At 34.9% G+C, this 21,829-nt stretch overlaps 2 protein-coding genes across 12 annotated transcripts in view; one reads left to right on the top strand and one right to left on the bottom strand.

Moving 5' to 3' along the window:
* Positions 1 to 13,904, bottom strand: part of LOC110848043 (calcium-dependent protein kinase C) — a 41,910-nt gene extending 28,006 nt beyond the window's left edge. The window contains exons 1-4 of one of the 9 annotated variants that reach the window (XM_035851523.1): positions 13,077 to 13,873; positions 12,828 to 12,980; positions 3,169 to 3,260; positions 2,945 to 3,047 (exon numbers count right to left, since the gene is read on the bottom strand). In XM_035851523.1, coding sequence (XP_035707416.1) covers positions 2,945 to 3,047; positions 3,169 to 3,260; positions 12,828 to 12,925 — 293 coding nt within the window. In that variant the 5' untranslated portion in view covers positions 12,926 to 12,980; positions 13,077 to 13,873. The other 8 variants (XM_022095135.2, XM_022095136.2, XM_022095131.2 and 5 more) reach the window with 8 other exon arrangements.
* A 1,176-nt stretch (positions 13,905 to 15,080) lies between these two features.
* Positions 15,081 to 21,814, top strand: LOC110848493 (mitogen-activated protein kinase p38b). 3 transcript variants are annotated; one of them, XM_022095724.2, is made up of 13 exons: positions 15,081 to 15,917; positions 15,986 to 16,136; positions 16,876 to 16,937; positions 17,021 to 17,162; positions 17,304 to 17,416; positions 17,492 to 17,541; positions 18,512 to 18,583; positions 19,066 to 19,145; positions 19,352 to 19,430; positions 19,496 to 19,537; positions 19,620 to 19,654; positions 19,736 to 19,802; positions 20,762 to 21,814. In XM_022095724.2, the coding sequence occupies exons 1-13, from the start codon at positions 15,772 to 15,774 to the stop codon at positions 20,860 to 20,862; spliced, it is 1,140 nt and encodes a 379-aa protein (XP_021951416.1). In that variant the 5' UTR covers positions 15,081 to 15,771; the 3' UTR covers positions 20,863 to 21,814. The 3 variants fall into 3 exon arrangements, with proteins under 3 accessions (XP_021951416.1, XP_021951415.1, XP_035707419.1); XM_022095723.2 differs by lacking the exon at positions 19,066 to 19,145 and adding an exon at positions 18,772 to 18,851; XM_035851526.1 differs by lacking the exon at positions 19,066 to 19,145 and adding an exon at positions 18,736 to 18,851.
* Positions 21,815 to 21,829: the final 15 nt, after the last annotated feature.

Genomic DNA, 21,829 nt, shown 5'->3' with positions numbered 1-21,829 from the left:
TACACGGATTTCCAACTATTTTACAAGGTTAACAAATCAAATTACACAGAAAATTGCGGATATGTCAAACTTATTTCACTTCAATTATGCTTTTACCAACCCATGTTTTACAAAACTGCAGTGTAAAAAGTACTTAAAAAATCTGCCCCCTTAAATTAACGAGATTGTCGAACAACTCTTCACACATCTTACATATATGCCATTCCCGTTAAGCATTTCCTTTTCAGGAGCTAGCTTTTCCCCTCTCCACATTTCTCCTCAATGTCGACATTGTCGTCACTCCGAAAGAAATCATTTCAGAGAAATGGGATGGAATGGATGTCCACATTGCATACATACGCGTGAACAATGTCATAATGGAAGAAGTAAAAAAGAAAAAAGAAAGCAAGACGTAAAGAATTTCCATCTCGTGTGAGAGACGACGTCGTCGTCCCTTCAGAATTCTGCCCTCCTGCTGCGAGAAAGTATGAAACTGGACCTAGATTTCCACTCGCCCAGCTTTAATCCTTACTTCCCTGCGAGGAACGTACGTGGCAGGAGTGGTGACATATATTCCACCCGTCTCACCTGCACGTCAAGTTTGCCACGCTTAGAAATTTGGCACGGGTTTCATACGACATTTTTGGCATGGAATTAGACACATTTGGCAACTTTTTTGGTGGTCGACCAGTTTAGTCATGTTTGAATAAAAATTAAGGACTGGGTTTCGTCACTTTGTCCATAATTTCGTCACAAATGAGTCGCACATTGTCAACCTGGGTCGTAATATTCATCTAATTTACAGCCTATTTTTAAACAATAGGTCATGTTTGCATAAAAAACTTGAAGACTGGGTTTCGTCACTAATTTTTTCCCCTTTGTGCCCAATATTTGCTACTAATTTGTCCCTATTTTTCGCCACAATTTGTCAACCTGTGTCCCTCTGGCTAAATTTGTACCCCACATTTTTAAGAGCATCCTCCATCTCACCTTATCCTCTCTGCCCGTTAACTTTTCCTAACCTGAACGGAAATTCGATCCGACACTGACTGGTGGTTTGGTTTAGTTTGGTTTGGTGTGCCTGGGATAAAAAAAACTGGGGAGAAAGCACCACCACCACCACGACCACCACAGTGAAAGCAGCGAGAAAGAGGGGATTACCTTTTGCAGAAAAGCCCAGCACAGATCTAAATCTAGCTCTTATTTTACACGTATGTACGTACGTATGCACACCTCACTCGCTTTCACCTACTCTCTGCATGCATATGTATGCATGCATGAAATCCTTAAATAAGCGGTAGGCAGGCAGAGGAAGGTATGAAGCTAAGTAAATAAATACTTAAACCCCTAAAAACCAAATACCACCTGCATACAAAATCCTACATATTTTCACCAGGTGGAATTACTACCCGAATTTCTCGGCAGGATTAGGAGACAACCCTACAAAATCTAAATTCTTCTAAACCGGACTGCCCGCATTCATATTCATTTCGACTACAGCAACAGAAAAAAGAAGAACATTTATTTATTCAGTGATCATGACTGACAAGCTGTCTTGACTCGGTGGGTACCTTTCCCACCGTGGATTTTACATCCTCCGAAAACGGGGAGGAGAAGTGACAGACAGGAACACGGGAAAATTTGGATGTCCTAATGGTGAAAAATGATGGTCAGATGTCACCTCATTTGTACCATAAAGACCAATATGTGCAACTTTGTTGTTCGATTGCTTCCCGAGGTAATTAAGGAAACCACACGGTAAAAGAGTGACCTAGATTGGATATTCAGGCAGCTTCATAAATCAGCCGAGTTCCGTTGTGTGTGTGTATCTAGTCTTTGTGGATAATTAGTGATGGGAAATTTTGCAAGGTGGGTTTGCACGGCCCGAGACAGAGGTTCTGCATCTTTTATGAATTAAATACGGTACGTATCCCAACCCAAATTATGTTTTTTACGACAATTTTCGAAATTCAGGGCAGGTTTCCGCAGCCAGAGTTTCGAAATATTTTACGAATTAAATACTATACGCACCCAAATTTTGTTTCTAATGGAATTTTCACAATTTGGGTCAACCTACTTCATCTTCAACTGACGATTATTTTCTAGCCTTCATATTGGCCAAAAAAGTGCACCAAATATATCGTAAATTGATTAACCTTGAAAAAAAACTTATCGCGACGACAGACCGACAGACATGACGGGTACATAAGTCCTTTGCCTAAAGATGAGCCAACCAGAATGTCAAAGTGATGTCGAACCGTGTCTACAAATGCATGCAGTCTTGATATGGATTAAACATACACAAGTTTCCAAAAGTTTTTGACTGAAGGATTACATCGCAAAGTCCTGGGTACAACAAAGTTCGAAATTGTCAACATGTCCTGATTTTCAAAGTAGTATGTAAATACAGACATAAAATATCAACGAAATAATGACGATAAGCCCCCCACCCATGAGAAAATGTGTGTTCCGTCCGTGCCCAGCTTATCTTTTTCCCATGCTTATTACTATTTCCTAATAAGTATAAAATATCGCACAGAGTTAGAGTCGAGCTCGTCGTCGTCGTTGTATTTACATATCTCGACACGCAATAGTCGAATTAGTTATCGCGTTTAGTTTCTCTTTCAGGATTAAATAAGTACGGGTTGACCTTTCCCTTTCTTTTCGGCACAGTTTTGACTTTGGGTTCATCCGTATTCACGTCAACGTGGGTAAATTCAAGAAATTGCGTAGTTTTGCAAAATTTCGCAAAGTTTTGTGTTCGCAAAGATGCGATTTTTGTAGCAAATTTCTTAACGAATTTAAGTAAAAGCGTATGCAAATAGAAGACGCTGATTATGCGTCCATTATGAGACATGTCATACGTACATTCTTTTAGTGGTTTGTTACATCAAAAAATTTCATCTCAGATTTTCGAAATTTTGTCGAAATTTTGAAGTTTCCAAATTTAAGTTTTTTTCCTTACCAGATAAAGTCTTTGCAGTGCGAGCAGAACGTGGGCTGTTTAAAGAAGCGCGGAATGAACTTGTGATCCTTAACTTCGTAAACGTTCTTCTTCTTGAGGGCGCCTGTAATGAATAAGAATTAATTTCTTGAGAAAAAACTTTTATTTTGATTTTTTCGAAAATTTTCGAAATTTTTGATTTTTTATGGACAGAGATTAACAATAAAAATTCAATTCAAACTCACCTTTTCGACCGCGTTGGCGCAGGCCGAACATGGTGTTGATGTCGCCACCCATCCCGTCGTCGTCCCCTCCGCCGCCATGCTCTCCCATTATGCTGAAAAAATACATATAAAAATATAAAAATTCACCCTTAAAGTCTAAAACTTTCTTAAAAACTTGCGTCAATTCTTGATAAGTTTACGAGTCAAGAATTACTATGCAAAATTCGCACTCTAACTTATTTACATATGCAAAATAGTGCCAAGTTATCTTCGATAAGTATATACATCCGTTTTTCCGAATGAGTTCTCCCTAATCCATTTTACCATCTTCTTTTCCTCCTCGTTAAAAATTTATTAAAGTTTGAAAGCATTTCTCAGCCCAAGTTTCACTATATATACATAATTCAGCCCAGAATTTATTGATGCCCTGAATAAATTCGTATCATCTCAATCTCCCAATTTTATGGATGATTTCCAAAAATTCTTGGAAAACTAATCTCCCTATTTCACAATTCCATCCCGAACAAATTGCAAGGAGGAGGAAGAAAACTAGCCCAGAATGAGAATGAGAATGAAAGGAATGCACGCAGAAAATCCGGCCTTTTATTAAGCTCCCAAATTCCAAAGGTTCATTATCCACCAGCTAAAAAAAACTTTTCCTTATTCTCTTTTAATAAATAAACATTCCGGGAAAAAGGAAGACCTGGAAGAAAATGGAGTCGGAGTGCTTTTTATAATTCGCTTTGACACCACTATCACCACCACCACGGTGAAAACACTAATTAATTAACTTAGCAATAATTAAGTAGGTAAGTTCCATCCAGGGAAGGAGAAAAGAAAGGGGAGAATGGAGGTGTTTAATTTCTCACGCTTTTTTGGTACTTCTTTCGTAGGGTTTCCATTTCAGAAGAAATTCGATTATGTGTAAGTAATAAAATTAGAAAGGTAAGGCTTCAGGTAGGGTTTCGTTTTTTTAAATGGGTGATTTTTTTTCGCAAATTAGCAGATATTTTGGTAGAATTACTAAACAAGACATCTACCGTGATATTTCAAAATATCGCAATTTCCGAATTTTTATTAAAGTCGTGAAATCATTTCAATTTCTAAATAAATTCCAAATTTGTCCGAATTTCTACGTATTTCATCAAAAATTGTGTGAAACACGATACCCTTCGAGTTACAACACCCCATTTTCTCCCAGCCTCGAGAAACTCAATACTTTCTCCCATTTCACTAATTTCGTGAAATCGAAACCTCTCCAAAAATAAGATCCAATTCAATAGAGAAAACTTGTCTGAAATTATTTTAATCAATCCTCAATAGGAAATCTACTCCACTCTCTGGGCAGCAACAACTTTCACTGCTTTCACCCACAGAAATTCATTCCTTTTGCTTGCCCTCCTCTCCTTACTTGCTTGCTTGCACTACATTTAATCAAGAAAACAGAGACAAAATGATTTCCCAGAGAGAAAACGAGAGAGAAAAACGTCTACAATATTACAAATTGCGCTACATTCCTGGTTTGGTTTCACGTTCGTGTTCTGTTACGCAATTCAACCTCAAGTTCTGCCTGCCACACCTAAATTACGGACGAGGTGGGAGAACGTTAATTGAATTTTGATAAGGATCAAGTGTCTCCTTGTGTGTGAATACTCTAAATAATGTGGTAGTAAAATTGGTAGCGAGGAAGATGCAACAGCTTTTCTACCACGTTGGTAACGATTTATGACACTACTATTGTAAGAATAAGTATACGTGAAACTCATATTTCTGGAGCCAACTTGTTACCCTAAATAATGTGGTAATAAAATTAGTACCAGGTGAGACAGGGCTTTTTTGTAACGGTTTGTGATGCTAAAATTGTAAGAATAATTACACACAAAACTCAGGTTCTGGAGCCAATTTGTCAAAGATTTGTATTTTCTGAACAAACATTTGTCTTACAAATCGCTACCAACGCGGTATAAAAGCTAACACTAAATGTTTATCCAGAAAATTCAAATCTTGAAGACATTAGCTCAAGCCCGGTCAGAAATTCAACTTTCATGCATAATTCTTACAATTAGTGTAACAAATCGTTACCAACCCGGTATAAAAGCTGTCCTGTATCTCACCCGATAACAAAATTGTTACCGCATGATCAAATCATAACAATAAAGCTGGTTATCATCCCTTCATCTTGACAATGAAGACATCCCCGAACAACTATTTATTTACTACACAAAGACTAGAAATCAAACCAAACCAACAAACCAGCTATCGGATGACATAACTTGACACGTGTTGTTTCTAAAAACATGACAATTGAGGGAAAAACCAGAAATATATTTACTACTACACAACAAAGTTACACACTCTTTGACGTGACAGGATGCGAGGGAGTGAAATGTGACACCAAAAACCAAGCCAAGTATCGTATCCTTTTGTTACGTACACTGGAGAGCAGATGTGAACGCCCAAAACCACGAGCACAATTTAGATCATAGTTTCTCAATAAGTGCGGGGGATTTTTGAAAGGTGGTTATCTCATTTTGAAGACAAATTAATACATAAACATTCACCACAGAAAAATTGGTGTATGATTATTTTTCGCTCTGAACGGACCTGTGACGCCAAATTAAGAAACGAGGAGCGGTGCAAAAGTCATCGCCAAAAACAATTCAAGTAATTGCAGTTTTAAAATTACGAAAGTAAGATAACATTTTTTTTAACTTTTTATTACACCTACTATTGACTTATATTTTAAATAATTCCACCCCAGATAATACAATGTCTCCGAGAAGAAAAACTCCAAGAAAAGAAACAACAATCGCCATTCGGGATCTGGTCATTCAGCACTACGAAAATGGGGGGAAGACGCAACGAGAAATTGCTGATTTGGTCAAAAAATCTCGCTCAACCGTCCGTGACATCATTTTACGTTACAAATTAACGGGATCTATCGAGAATAGAAAACGAGGAGGAAGACCACCAACCTTCAACGCAAGCGAGAAGAAAATGATTGTTCGAAAAGTGACCAGAAATCCAAAACTGTCGTCTCCGATGGTCTCCGGTGAAATGGAAAATGATGTTGGAAAAGTATCTAGTCGTTGGACAATCTCGAGAGTTTTGAAAAGTAGTGGCCTAAAAAATTTTAGAGCCAGGAGGAAGCCCTACATATCAAAAACGAACCAGAAGAAAAGATTGGCTTTCGCAAGACAGCATGTAAACAGTGATTCAAAATTTTGGGAATCAATCTTGTGGTCCGATGAGAGTAAATTTAATGTTTTCGGGTCGGATGGCAGGGCTAGGGTATGGAGAAAGGTCGGAGAATCTCTTAAACTGAGAAATCTCAACGCTACAGTGAAGCATGGCGGAGGAAGTGTCATGATATGGGGCTGTTTCAGTTCCGCTGGGACCGGTACGCACGAATTCATCAACACTACCATGAACCAATTTGTGTACCAAGAAATACTGAAGAGAAACGTGAAACAATCAGCAGCCAAACTTAGCCTTGGAAGACGCTACACCTTTCAGCAGGACCGCGATCCTAAGCACACGGCCAAGTCCACTTGGGAATTCTTTAGAACTAACAAAATTAAAGTTCTTGAATGGCCTCCACAAAGCCCGGATCTCAATCCTATTGAGCATTTGTGGGACCACATCGAAAGAGAGATCCGAAAACACAAAATTTCGAGCAAAGCTGAGCTGAAAGAAAAAATCTCCGCGGCGTTCAGTACCGTCGACCCTGACGTCACTAAGACATTGGTTGCGTCCATGCAACGTCGCTGTCAGGCTGTTATATTGTCGAATGGAGGTCCAACAACATATTAATTGTCAATTCTTTCGGTTAAAATTGAAAACTGTTGAAATATTATATGTTGTTTTCATTTTGGCGATCACTTATGCACCCTCTGTTTTCACTTTTTTTCAAAACTACGAACTTGTGACGAAAACTATACATTTTGATGTAGACTATTTGATACTTATTCATTGAATATTAAATTGTATACAAAATGCAAAAAAAAATTCCGGAAAATTTGTTATCTTTAAAAAGTTATTAGCATTTAAATGGTGAGCTTTCTCTTGGGCGTTCACATCTGCTCTCCAGTGTACTTACGAACTTGTTAACGTAAATACTTTACTCGCGGGAGTAAATATGTAGTAAATTGCAGTTGCCTGCGTCCATTTTGTGGTTAACTGCATGTGGCATGAATGAATGAAGAGGGAATTTGATACTGTATCGAAAGAGATGAATGAAATGAACGCGGTGGTGGTGGTGGTGCTATTAATTAAGACTAAATGAGTGGGGAGGAATTAATTGACTTTCTCTCCACAAAATTCTGGGTGTAATTGAATTAATCAATATTTAGGATGGGATCTTTAACAAGTATTTAGGTATGATGGGATGGATTAGAATTACGAATTTGGTAAAATGTGGATGTAACTACGATAAGCGTTACTTATTCAGAGCAGAAGGGTATCGTACCTAAATTCGGTTCCAAATTTTGCCTATTTCCAAATATTATTACCAACGTCGTGTAATCATTACATTTTTTAAATTCTATAAACTACAATTCATACAACTTTGAAATCTTCTAAAATCAGCTTAAAACTATTAGCGAAATGTTATAATTAGTGTATTTAGCTCAAAAGTAAGCATATCAAAGCTACAAGAAAATCAGCATCTCACGAAATATGCAAAAAATTCCACAAATATTGCAAACACAAAACAAACATAAAAAATGGGTTCAAATGCAAAATAAAATCTAATCGTATACTCCCCTCAACATAAATTGCAAGGGTACAAAAAATTCGCAAAACCCCTAAAATTTCATCCAAATCAAACCCACCCAAATCAAGCAAACTATTTAAATAACATATGACATACCGATCCATAATATGACGACACCTCTTCCGTAATCCAGTTTCTTCGACACGATCACCAAAAAAAGTGTGTATATGTAACCTAACGAACCTCCCTTTTTCCTATCTCTATCTCTTTCTCTCAAAATATGTCACTCGGTCAAAATAAACTTTCTTCTCTTTTACTTCAAAGCCCCTTATTTTCTTTCTACTTTCTCCGTATAATCAATCCATCCCCGATACTACGTACATAAAAAAATTCGTCTCTCTACACTTAAAAATATTTTACAAGTTTTTTTCTGTTTTCAAAGTTTTTTCTCTCGCAATTTATTTCAAGTGTGCTATTAACTACACGCCTCGACTTGCTTGCTTACTCGTCACCCACACCGTTCTCTATATGTTTCCTAAATAAAGTACATATTTCTTTCCACGAGCAACAATTCTTTTCTTAAGAGACTAACAAATCTAGAGACTTTTATTTTAAGAGAATCCGAATGAAGGAATCTTACTTTTCACTCTCTTCTTCTCCTTGTCGTCTTGTTCTTGTTGTAAAGTTTCCCTCGTCACCAAAAGTGTAAGTACTTTCTCTCCTCTCGCTAAACTTTCTGGCGACGTGTGACACACGAAATAAGGGGTGACAGAGGAGAGAATTGCGGTTAAAATAGTTTAAGTATGTACGTCAAGTAGGAGACACCACGAAAAGTTACGGTTTTTACACAGGTAGGAATTTCTATATATGTGATATGCCTGGAATCTCGATAAGGTAAAATATTCATGTACTTTAGTCAGGTAAATTGGTAAGTAAATATGTATTTGTAGGCCGGTTTTTGTCCCCCTCTTTTAAAAAAATTGTTGTAAGGTATTCATAAAAAAGGTGGAAAACGGGGGGAAAAATTGATCCTGGGAATAAATTTCTTTGGATAAGTAGATAGATACTTGATAAGCTCGAGGATTAAGATTTGAGTAAAGTTTTTTGGTTCTTGAATATATAATTGTTTATTTTTGTACGAAATTAACAAGTGATAAGGTGTGATGTCAGAGAGACTAGGCTTAAAAAAATCAGTACCCAACCGAGGGGAAAGTCAGTTTATGTATCAATCAAATGGTTATCAGAGCAATTCCCTGCTTATCTAAATTATTAGATAAGCTCAAAATCTATAAGTGAGTGAGTGAGTTTCAACCTCTGCGTGTCCAAGTGGTTCGTGCCTGACTGAGGTGGGCTTGAGGAGAAAGTTTCCCTTAAGAGGTTTGTGGGCAAGGAGAGAAAGTGAGTGAAAGTACGGTGAAAGCGCATGCCAAAATCCGTATGGTGCCCGTTAGCGGACAATTTTGCGATGAGAAACATACGATTCGAGAAGGAAGGAAGGGAAAAAAAGGTGCCGGATGAGAATTAAGAGAGACCACGATTAAACGGCGTGTGCTCTGATTTCCTTCATCGGTACATATTTATCACGCCATGGAATTGTTCGTACAATAAACGCGATCGCATGCAAGATTAATAAGCAAATTTCTACCAACTCCGGGGAACTCAGGTGTAATTAGTTAATTTTGGGAGAAAAAAATAAATTTCGCAATAATTCGTGAAATCTACATACCTAAATCTGCATGCAAATTTACAATACAGCAATGATTAATAAGCAAGTAATGAATTTCCAACTCCGGATTAAGAGTAGCTAACTAGTTAGTTTTGGGAGAAAAGAAATATTTCGCAATAATTCCTAAAATCTACCTAAATCTGTATGCAAATTTGCATACAATGCACACGTGGAATCAAAGTTGCGAAATTTAGTATAAATAACTTGTTTGAATAATGAAGAAAATAAAAACTTTTGCAAAATTTAATCATCGATGTTCCTAATTAAGAGTAACTTATATACGAAAAGTTTCTTGAATAAATTTTTCTTCCCTGAATGACAATTTACCTTCTTCAAATTGACAATTTCCTCACAAAATAAGCATTCCCCCACCTCTCACCCTATTAATTTCATCCCACGAGTAAAAATCTCACACCTACGTACGTACATACATGCATACACAATTTCCTTAAAATTAACAAATTTAAAAATAAACCTGCCATTGAGTAATATCTTTTAAGCAAACTTGCCCGTGTAGAAACAAGGAAGGATTCGTCACCGCGTCACATATGCCAAAATCCAGTATGTATGACGCTACTTGTTGACTTTTTCTTTATGCTGATGACGCCTCACCACACCGCACCTCACAAACTAACGAAATGAACAATGAAACATAGATGTAAACTGAAGGAACAAGGTAATAGTAAAGTTTGACGTATTAATAATCACTCTACACCCAGTGGCCACGGAAGCCGTGGGGACATCGGGGGACGTTAACATTGCAGGATGGGGGGAGGGAGGGGTTTATATAACATGGGCAGATGATGCGGACAACCGTGGGGACATTGTCCCTCTATTTCCGCGGCCACTGACTACACCCACCCAATAACCCGCATCTCCACCTCACAATCCAAATTCAATCCAATTCGCGATCTTCTACTTCAAAGTAATCAATTCTGCGACACGTCTCTCTCCACGTCGACGTCACGTATTTATCTACGAGCATTTATTTATGGACGAGAACGACGAGGACTGTGAATTTATGTGCACGAGAAGAAAATAACAGATTGATAGAGATGAAACAACGTCACTCAGTCAACCGGAGCCAATTAATGCAATCTCAACTTTGCAATTGATTTCACCCTTGAATGAGATTGAGATGAGAGTCATGAATGAATGTGGAAGTAAAGTAAGTAGGCTTAAATACATAATAGTGTACCTACGACTATTTATAACTGCCTGATTTACAAAGTGGAGATAATAGTGCATAGTACAATTCCATCTTGCCGGATGGATGAGTCAATTAAAACAATGAAAAGGGAAGACAATGGGGATACTAAATTGTGATATTCAATCGTGAATTGTGATATGTTTTGGAAAAGATGGTAATTTTTTGGGGGAATATTTCCTGGTGGGAAAAACTAAAGGATTTTCGCTAGATGAATTTTTAACTTTTATGAAATTGCGGATGTTATACGCCACTTTGAAATTGTGTGAATTTTAATTTAAAAATTAACAAAGATTCCTCCAAATCCCGAGCAAAGTTTTGTATTCATAAAAAATTGTTAATCTTGGGATTAGTTTACATTATGTAAATTACATGCATAAAATTGACATGATTTTAATTGATATAAATTGCAAAAACTCGTAATTTTCTAATAATTGTTTTAATAAGATGACAAATTTAAAATTAAATCAATTTTATGTAATAATTCTAATTTTATTTTTTAATTCGACTAATTGGTTAAAAGCTGCACTTTCCTTCCTTCTCCATAAATTAGCTTATTCCTTCCCCATACATAAATGTCAAATTACGTATACGATAATTGTTTAAAAAACCAATACGTACTTAATTTAATTAATTATTACACCCCATGTTACATATAATTAATTAAATTACGTAAAATCCACCTTCCTAAATAAATACTGCTCTAATAATTTCACTCTTTATTTATAATACCAAGTATATATTTGATTAATTACATATGTACACCTACGTAACCAATGTCATCCATCTCTGCCAAACTAACCTGGATATTTGATGCGAAATCGACTTGAGGTGGAGAGCCAACCCTTTACTCATCATACTCATGATGACGAGAATGAGATGTGATTTATTTTCCGCGATGTCAATACTAATTAAATCTATCACTCATTTATTACTTTTTATTCCCTACGATAAGCACACCTTTCAAGTATATTAAACCCACCATACAGCATATTAACCACTACATATCACTTAACAATTTAAACACGACACGACACTCACAAAACCCATTAATTTTATTAAACCAACCAACCACCTTCACTCGAAGCAAAATTAATTGATCCAAATATTTTAATTGATTAATTGCATGTTCTGCATGGCATATGAAAAGTATAAATCTGCCAGAACAAAAACACCAAAGATTCCGGTCGAATATTTAATAGAGCAAACAGTCTGTTATTTTTGCATGTTTTAGATACTTTTGCATGAAAAAACAACAACCAGACGCCAAATCTGGTCGGTTCAAAAATTTTTGGCAAATATACAATATTATTATTATTTCGTAGATAGATAAATATATAATTGGGCCACACGCGAACTGAATAATCAGTCGAAATCTGAGCCAAATTCCAAACCACGCAGCCTAATTTTTTATTTATCATCAAAGAAGATGACGAGACTGGACAAACGTAACGTAAAAGCAAAACTAAAACTGAATATCTTTACGTAACTTTATTTAACTGGATGAATGATGGACGTAAGAAGGGAGATTGCAACGAGTCAAAAGGCGAGTTAATTAACGAGTGATCCCATCCATTACCGTACATAGAAAAGTAAAACTAACTATTCGCGATATTATATTAAGTACCAATTCTATGTATGAGAAGAATCAAGAGTGATGTATGTGATGTGTGCGATAAGAGAGAAAAGACCTTTAACGAACGAATACATTTACTTTACGCGATAGATAGATTTATGAATGTATGTACGTTATTATTATTGCATAAAATAAATGATAAGGAAAATTACTGGGTTGCATTGCATTTATTTGATGATGAGTTCAATTTCAATGTCAGAATGAAACTTTCAGGCTGACCGAATGACGTCCATGGACCCAAAAAATAATAATAAATGACATATCGATAATTATATCAGAGATGCGTGCAGTGCGCTTAATTATTGTCAACCTGCTAATTGATGAGATATTTTTACATACTTTGGACCATTTTTCAACGAAATTTTATGTAAATTATTATGGATTTTTCAATACTTACCTCCATTGATAGATCATTCGTTGGGGCTTATCATCTCCGACTCCTCCCGCGCCGCCGCCGCCCCCACCACCATGGTCCACACTCTTGCGGCTACTCATCGTCGTTTTGAATGAACGTAACGTCGTGAAGGTTAATAATTAACGGAATAATTAACTAAAAACAAACACAAGGTTTGTTACGAAGACCTTAAATCTAATCGGATTATTGAAAAAAAATCCTGGAAGACTTCAGTAACTTAAACTAACTGACCTCCTCCTCTTTCTTCCACCTGTTCTTAAACACTACTTACTTTTAATAACAAAAGTCAACAGATGATTAAAATTTTGGCACTTGTTTTAATATCACACACGTCACATCCTCTAAATCCAAAATCAGTCAGCTTGACTAATTAGATAACACGTCTTCTTCCACCCGTAAGATAAATTCTCCCCGTCAAATTTTGCATAACACACTTAACATTTAACGAAAATCTTTTCCAAACTTTTTTCTCATATTGCAAATCGTCTTCCTATCATCGCCTCCATTTCTTTCTACAAAAACTACCTAAAATATGGAATGGAGAAAGATAATATCTTAACTTAACTACTTATCGCCCACTTTTTTAACCCGATTTTCTTAACTGCCGATCCTTAAGTAGAGATGAGCACAATTTACTTACTTACTATTCTACAATTTTCTTAAAAACAACAAATACAAATACAATTTTCTCTACACAACAATTTAACACTTATTACTTACACGCACACAACAATTACCTAAACTGGACTGGACAAACTAAACAAACTTCCCGATTATTACTACATACACACGGAGGCGGATTTTCTGCATTGATTTCTTTACACAAAAATCATGTGGTATCTTTTTATATATGTTTGTACGTATAATACGACTCGTGTTCTGTTGCTGCTCATCCTTTTTGTGGACAAATATCAGCAGCACCTACTTTACCCATAGCAAAATACAGGCCAACTTTACACGACAGATAGTAAAGAAGAAGAAGACCAGAAAAAAGTCGATTCAACGGCACCGGGTCGTCCAACGATCCGGATTTGGACAAAAGAACAGGACAGAAATCTTCTTCCTTCAGAAAGAGGATGTTAATTCCTCAAAGGAAATGTGTAGGATCAAGGAATGAATATAAATATCAATCTGGGAATGAATCGAATTAAGGTGTCTTTTTTTCCCCTTTCGTCTTTTTCAATATGTTTCCCTTTTTATTACTTTATCCAATTGGCTGAGAAAAATGGGAACAATTTACACATTAATCAATCCCCTGGGAATTAAGGGGGCAGATTTTAAGTAAAGATTAATGGGGAAATTGACATGTGTGGGAATGAATATAGGAGATGATAATTCGAGATAAATGCGCTGAAATGTGGGAGGATTTTTACTTTGTTAACTGGTCATTTAATTTACTGAATTAATTGTAAGTGGAATCCCCCTGAAAAAATGCAGGTTACCGTAAAATACTACGTAAATTCTGAGAATTCCGTCGTCGGTGTCATCTCTTGAAAGGAGGTGACGTTTCATAGTGCTAATCTTGCTAAGTAAAAGTTCTAGCGTGGATTAGTTAGTGGCGATTTTGATTAAAGGTGTTTTGCTAATTAATCAGTACACAAAACTTGTGGCAAGTTTGTTGGAAAACCCGTTCTTCGTCTGGAGGGATGGATGGTGGATGACCATGAAAAATATTGCTAAATAAATACATAACAAAACCTCTCACTCACTCAGGGAACTTATTAATCACAAAATAAATAAAATAATGAGTCCATTACACAAACTGTCAGAGAAGCGAGATGTGTGCGTACGTACGATTTTATGTAATAACAATAAAATCAAAAATCTCGTATTTCTTGAAAAATGCTGTCCAGAACAATGCATTCATAAGACAAACCCATCCCTCGAGCTATTCCATACATCAAATTTCCTCATTAAACCCTCCAAGCAAAACCTGGAAAAGAAAAATCATTCCACTTTTTCCAAAGAAAATGGGGGCATCAATTATTATCTCAACATTTCGTACATTTTACATAACGATAAAGAGTTACATATGTATCAACTCAATGATTCATCACGAAAAGATACATAACTCACTCACTCCGCAATTTTGCACTCCTCGGCTTAAAAAAATAAAGAAAACTTACACATATTCGTCTTTGTTCTACATAAAGGATTCACATCTTACAACACTAACTCATCCTGACTCAAACTATACAAAATTCAGTGCAAAATGAGCTAACTAGCCAATATTTCTACTGAACTGAAGAAGGTGATGATGCATCCAGTTTTTGTGTCTCTCGCATATTTGGGCGTACACCTCTACATAATAAATCGGCTAAAAAGTTAACTTGCATTACATACAGATAATACATACCTAATCTCCTTTTCGTGTGTATAACCATGCTTGCATTTCGTATACGTAATGTTCGTTCACTTTCAGTTTACTTTTTTTTACTACTACTTGTTACACTCCATAATGAAATAAGTGTGTAAAAAAGCACATATCTATCCAGTCTCCATGTACATATCTGTATATCCAACTATCCTCCAAACTGCTGCTTTTTGGCACTATGTACAAGCAAGTTAAACTCTAACTAAGCTAGGATTTAGATAGAATGAAAGAAGAAGAAGAAAGAAGTCATTATTTTTAGTCCGCTGTTTAAAAATTCATACCTTCTCAAACTAAATACATAAACTACTTTTAAAAAAATACAAAAGCCAGGAGATTACGGAGGAAGGAAGGTGCAAGTTGAGTCATTCATGTTTCATTTCATACAGAATTTTTAAAATGGTAGTCGTAACGTAAATAAAGCAAGTTTTACGTTCGCAAAAAAGTGGGACATTACGTTAAAAAAGCAGGGATAAAGGATCAATAAATACGATACGATCTCATGGATATCATTTTCTGAAAAAAAAAGAAAATTACACAAAAAAGTTCACAATTATGAGCGAAGTTGTTCCCGTCGTCGGTGGTGCTGGCGCCGGGGGTGAAAAATTTTACAAGGTCGAAATGAACAAAACGGAGTGGACGTTGCCGCACAAATATAAAAATCCACTCCCCATCGGAAGTGGGGCTTATGGACAAGTCTGGTAAGGATGGAGTTATACTTATGTGTGCAAATTAGGGGTACTTTCTCCATATTTTGTGTCTCTCCTAGTTCGGCCGAGATCTCTGTAAAGGAAGAAAGTGGTGGCGTCGTGTTGGAGAAAGTCGCCATTAAAAAGTTGGCCCGACCCTTTCAATCTGCAACCCATGCGAAACGTGTGTACCGCGAGTTGAGGATGTTGAAGCATATGAATCATGAAAATGTGAGTGGAAACTGAAGGAGACTTTCTCCAAGGGGAAGATTATTTGTAGGAAAGTTGGGGAAATGGTGATGGTCATTTACAGAATGGTTTTAATACTGCATTTCGGAAATTATATTAGTATATTTTTTTTAAATGTAATACTTATGCGACGAAAATGTGAAACGATAAAATATCGAGTATTAAATTTCAAACCAGATCTATCACTTTCCTTGGGGAACATTAATTTATTCGGTCTTTATTAGGGAGGCTTTCCGGGCTTCCCCCATATTGCATATTGTATAGTTAGTTTTAACTCCAACGAAAAAGAAAATGTTTCCCGTTATTTCTTTGTTTCTGATTTAATACTGCATTATGGAAATTGTGTAAAATATTAGTAACTTTTTTTAAATGTAATACTTATGCGACGAAAATGTAAAACGATAAAATATCGAGAACCTAATTTTATAGTTAGGTTTTTTTACATTTTTTATAGGAGTTTGTTTTAATCTCAAAGGCAAAATTTTGTTTCCCTACATTGTTTAATAGTAAATTTCTTTTTGATTTGGTTAATCAAAAATTGTATTGTAGCCGAAACTTTTTTTAAAATTTGAAAACACAGATTAAAACCGTTCGAATCTTACAATTTTTTATTCACTTTTAAAAATTCCATTTCATATCCTTCAAATGAAGATTATTTTTCAAAACTGGAGAGATTCTTTAGAGATTCCTAATTACTTTTGTTCCTCTAAATTGGACGCAGATAATTGGACTCTTGGACGTGTTCACGCAAGCCGTCGCGTTGGACGATACCTTCCAAGACGTGTAAGTCGTAGTGGTGAAAGTTTGCTTGGTGAAAGTTTGTCCATCCGTCTAACTAATTGGTCCCCCATGTTTATAACCTCCAGCTATCTCGTGACCCCACTAATGGGCGCTGATCTCAACAATATCATCAAAACGCAGAAACTATCGGATGAACACGTCCAATTTTTGGTGTATCAGATCCTCCGAGGTTTAAAGTACATCCATTCAGCCGGAATTATCCATCGGGTAAATATAAAAATCTTAACAAGAAATACAAATTTTGGACAACAAATACTAATTTGTGACAACAAATTTTGAAAAACAAATATAAATATAAATTTTGACAAAAAAAATCAAAATTTTCAACTTCCTCTTAATATTTCACAGGACTTGAAACCGTCCAACATCGCTGTGAACGAGGACTGTGAATTGCGAATCTTAGATTTCGGCCTGGCCCGACCCACCGAGACGGAAATGACGGGATATGTCGCAACCCGATGGTACATAAAAATAAATCTTATCCCATCAAACGAAAACTTTCCCCAGTGTGTAATTTCACAAATTCATGATGACAGGTATCGAGCCCCGGAAATCATGCTCAACTGGATGCATTACAATCAAACAGGTAGTTATTTTATTGCCCGTATATATTAGATAAACAATAATTCGTTATCTGTAACGAAAAAATGAGACTATTATTACCGTATGGATAAACAATTATATGTAATCTATAACAAAAAATTAGACTATTATTAACCACGTCATAAAAATGGGTCGTGATCCGTTGCTCAAAATGGGAGAAATTTTTAGTTTCCGGGAACTTTCTCCCATTCCAAATTATGAGAAATTCTGTGAAATTCTGTTCCGCAATTAAAATATCTAAGTTGCCATGAATTTAACTATGACTTGTCTTCAGTTGCTGAAGTAAATTTGATAGTGTGACCTTTGATAGTTTATCGTTTAATCATTACATCCTATTTTCACAAACGCCGTTTAATCCTTACATTTTTAAAAACGCAACTAACTGAAATCCAATATTATACAAAAATGCAATCTAAAAATTTTTAAAGGTGATCAAAACTTAATTCACAGGGGCAATCTTCGTGATCTTGATAAATATCATCACAAACTTCATTTCCTGAAGTTAATTACAGACTGTAATATACAGTCAACAATTATAGTTACAAATAATTGTAATGATTATACGGCACTTATAAAAATATGAGATATATCAAATACTTTAAAGTAAATAACAGGTTAGATTAAAGTGTTCTGAAAATTTAAAAAAGTCTTTGGTTAAAAACTAAATGTTGAATTTGTTAAAATTATGTTTCTACCAGAAATTTGTAATGTTCATTTTTTAAATTAGCACACTTTAACCACCTAAAAATTATATTTATTTTCCACTACCCAGAAAAATTAGTTAAAAATATAAGAAAAATATCACAATTTTCACACATTTCTTACCCCTTGCCACTAAAAAAAACTGAAACCCTGTCCCTACACGAGCCATCCTGTCATTAATAATTAACCCTGATTATTATTTCCCAAACATTCCATCTAATTATTTTCCCCTCTAATTTAATTCCTTTCAGTCGACATTTGGAGCGTGGGCTGCATATTTGCCGAGTGTTTGACGAGTCGTGTCCTATTTCCGGGGACGGATCGTACGTACCAATAATTTTATCCACTTTTTTATTATTATCATTTTTTATCTTTTTTCTCCATGAATTTCTTCCTTTTGAGACGGTTCGTTTCCTTCTTTCACGGTTCATTAAATGAGAAAATGCGACGAGATAATTAATTTGAAACATCATAGCAAAACTTGATAATCGTGACCCATTACACACCACAGACATAAACCAGCTCAACTTGATTATGGATTTGCTGGGCAAGCCGAAAGATTCCCTCTTGGATAAGATCTCGAGCGAGCCGGTAAAAAAATATACAGATAACACACAAACAAACACATAAAAAATGCACATCTCGCTTAAAAAACCGCTACTTAAATGAAAACCCCGTAAAAAGAAATAAATTCATTTTGAAAAGAGTTAATTTTTGTAATAATTAATTAAGTATTTTAATTGTGTGACACGTTTTTTTTATTATTTTGTTTTGCCATTTTCTTCTCTCTCCCCCCGACTGACAGACATTGACCAACTTTTGCGGATCATGATGGTGACAGGGTCACCCAGAGAAGAGCTCCTTGAGCGAATGTGTTCCCAAGAGGTAGGTTTCGTACGTTTCGTTAAATCTTTTCAAAATGGATTTTTTTCTCTCTGAATTTCAAAATTTTGAAGATAAAATTTTGAAAATTTCCTTTACTGTAACCCTTGCTGTAGTAGCTTAAAGCTTGATAAAGTGAAAAAATGAAAGAAAATGAAAATAAATGATTGGAGAAAATAAAGTAGAATTTTGATTTGTTGAATTTCTAGGCCCGAGTTTACATCAGATCTCTCCCACCGATGAAAAAGAAAGACTTTGCGACCGTGTTCAAGGGAGCAAATCCACTCGGTGAGGAGATATATAATTTTAATTTTAATTAAATAATGTCAATTACAATTTTAATGATTTTATAGCCATCGACTTACTGGAAAAAATGTTAGAGTTGGACTCGACTGGTAAAATATTTGATTTGCGAATTTAATGATTTGGCGAATATGGTAATTTTCATTGATTATTTTTTCATCATATTTCCCTCAGAGCGAATTACGGCCGAGTTGGCGTTGTCACATCCGGTATGACGAAAAAGACATAAATTATAATTTTAGTATTAAATTAACAAGTGTTTTTTTATAATTTATTTTTTCCTTCTTCAGTATCTCAGCTCTTATGCAGACCCCACTGATGAACCAGCGTCCCCACCGTACGATCAAAGTTTCGAAGGTAATTTTTTACGTAGTTATTATAGCCATGCTGTTTTTCCATTTTATATGTAAGACTCAATTTCTTTGCAACATTTTGTGGTTGCATTTCATATAAAATTTTGCACTTTTCAAAATTTTTCTGGTATGAAATTATATTGCAATTCACATTTTTATTTGTTTTCGAATTTGGTAAATTTAATATCCGAAAATTATTTTGCCAAAAAAAAATTCAACTACGGAAGTTAATATTAGGTTCGTCCATTGTAAGGTGTGAGTATCCAGGAAATATACTCAAATGATAATATTTCACACGAACATTCAATGCCACAATTCCTTCTGTACAATTAATGTTTTAATTGCAAATATAACTTTTTATTGCGTAACTATTACTTCCAACAATCCATTTCGTAAGACTCAATTTGAATGAAATGCATCAAACCAACATTTTAAGAGATAGTGGGCCCGTTTCGTATAAAATTTGGCACTTTTCTAATTTTTTTTTGCATGTAATTATATTTGCATGCAAAGGTGATTTTTTTAGAATTTGGTAAAATTAACAGCCGAAAATTATGTTTTAATAGAAATATTTGGAAATAAATAAAAAAAGAAATTAATTTTAGATCCGCCCAGGGACCTGAAGTTCTTCGTTTATTATGGACGCAAAATTCGATATTTTTTTAAAAATTTTTCCGGAATTATATTTCTAGTCAAATTTTTTTTTTTTTTGATTGGTGAAATTAACAGCCGAAAATTATTTTTCAATACAAATCTTTTAGTTAAATTAGAAATTTAGGTTCGTTGGCGGTCACATGGTAGTTTATTATGTATGTATTTATTACGTACGTTAAAATCCAGAAACACAAATACACTCAACTGATAATATTTTATAGAAACATCATATGCAATGTCTCTATCCATTCTATAGAATTAATTAGTGACTCAATTGCAATTAACTTTTCACTTCCTGCTCACCCACAGATATGGAAGCTCCACTGGAAACTTGGAGAAAATACGTGTACGAGGAAATTATCAATTTTAAACCAAATTCGTGCTTCCAACATCAGGAATCTACCGAGTAGTGTGGATTAATATAAAAAGAATTAAATCTGTCCATGATCATCTACTTATTCAAATTAAAGTGCAGGGATTCTCACATATTGAAATTGAGATTTTAACTGTCCAATTAAATTAACTAATCCTAAGAAGATTGTACCTCTTAAATTCTAAATTTTTGCTCAGCAAATTGAAAAAAAGTATTAATGAACCGAACAAATTAACTGTTATTATTTAAATAATTAATACTTAAAATGGAACAAAAACATAAATTCAAGTCTTTCGCTCAAATCGATTACTTATTTTATGTATGTAAACCGGTGGTAAACTTATTGCTGCGAAAAATATGTATAATTGTAATTAATTAACTGCGACAATCTTTAAAACGCATGACATTTAAATAACTAGAGAGGTGAAAATGTGCAATGTAAATAAAAGAAACGCAAATTTTATGGGTCGACAATTTCACAATATTTGGTGAAATTTAGAATTTTAGTAAAAGTAACGCAAATCTTAACTCAAACTGTAATACTGTCACGCCGTCCGTGTAATTTTATTATAAGAACAAACTAATCATAATTTTACAGGTAATTTCAATTAAATAGGTCCATATTGAATGTGAAAATATGCATTAAATTAAAATGTGGTTTTAATTATTAATTAAAAATCAAGAAAATTTTTATACCAATTACTAGTTTAAATTTTAGTGTTATTATGAAACTGCATTTTTTGTAACTCTGCCTCCTTGACTTAAAATATTTATGACTAATTTTAATTCACATACATTTGAATCACAAAATTTTAATTGAGAACGATTTCAAAATATTTAACAACAAATTATCAATACAGTGTTCAATTCATGGTTTGTTAAATTTATTGTAATTAATTATTCGGGTTGTGCATTCATTAATAATTTGTACTCGTGTTGTTCTTTGTTGGTGCTTTAACTTCTTGAAAATAAAATTGTTGGAAACTTTATTTCATAAATCACCT

This window comes from Folsomia candida, unplaced genomic scaffold, assembly GCF_002217175.1.
Source record: "Folsomia candida strain VU population unplaced genomic scaffold, ASM221717v1 Fcan01_Sc004, whole genome shotgun sequence".
Lineage (NCBI taxonomy): Eukaryota > Metazoa > Arthropoda > Collembola > Entomobryomorpha > Isotomidae > Folsomia > Folsomia candida.
Note: the sequence above shows the minus strand (reverse complement) of the source record. Positions and strands in the feature narration are given on the sequence as shown.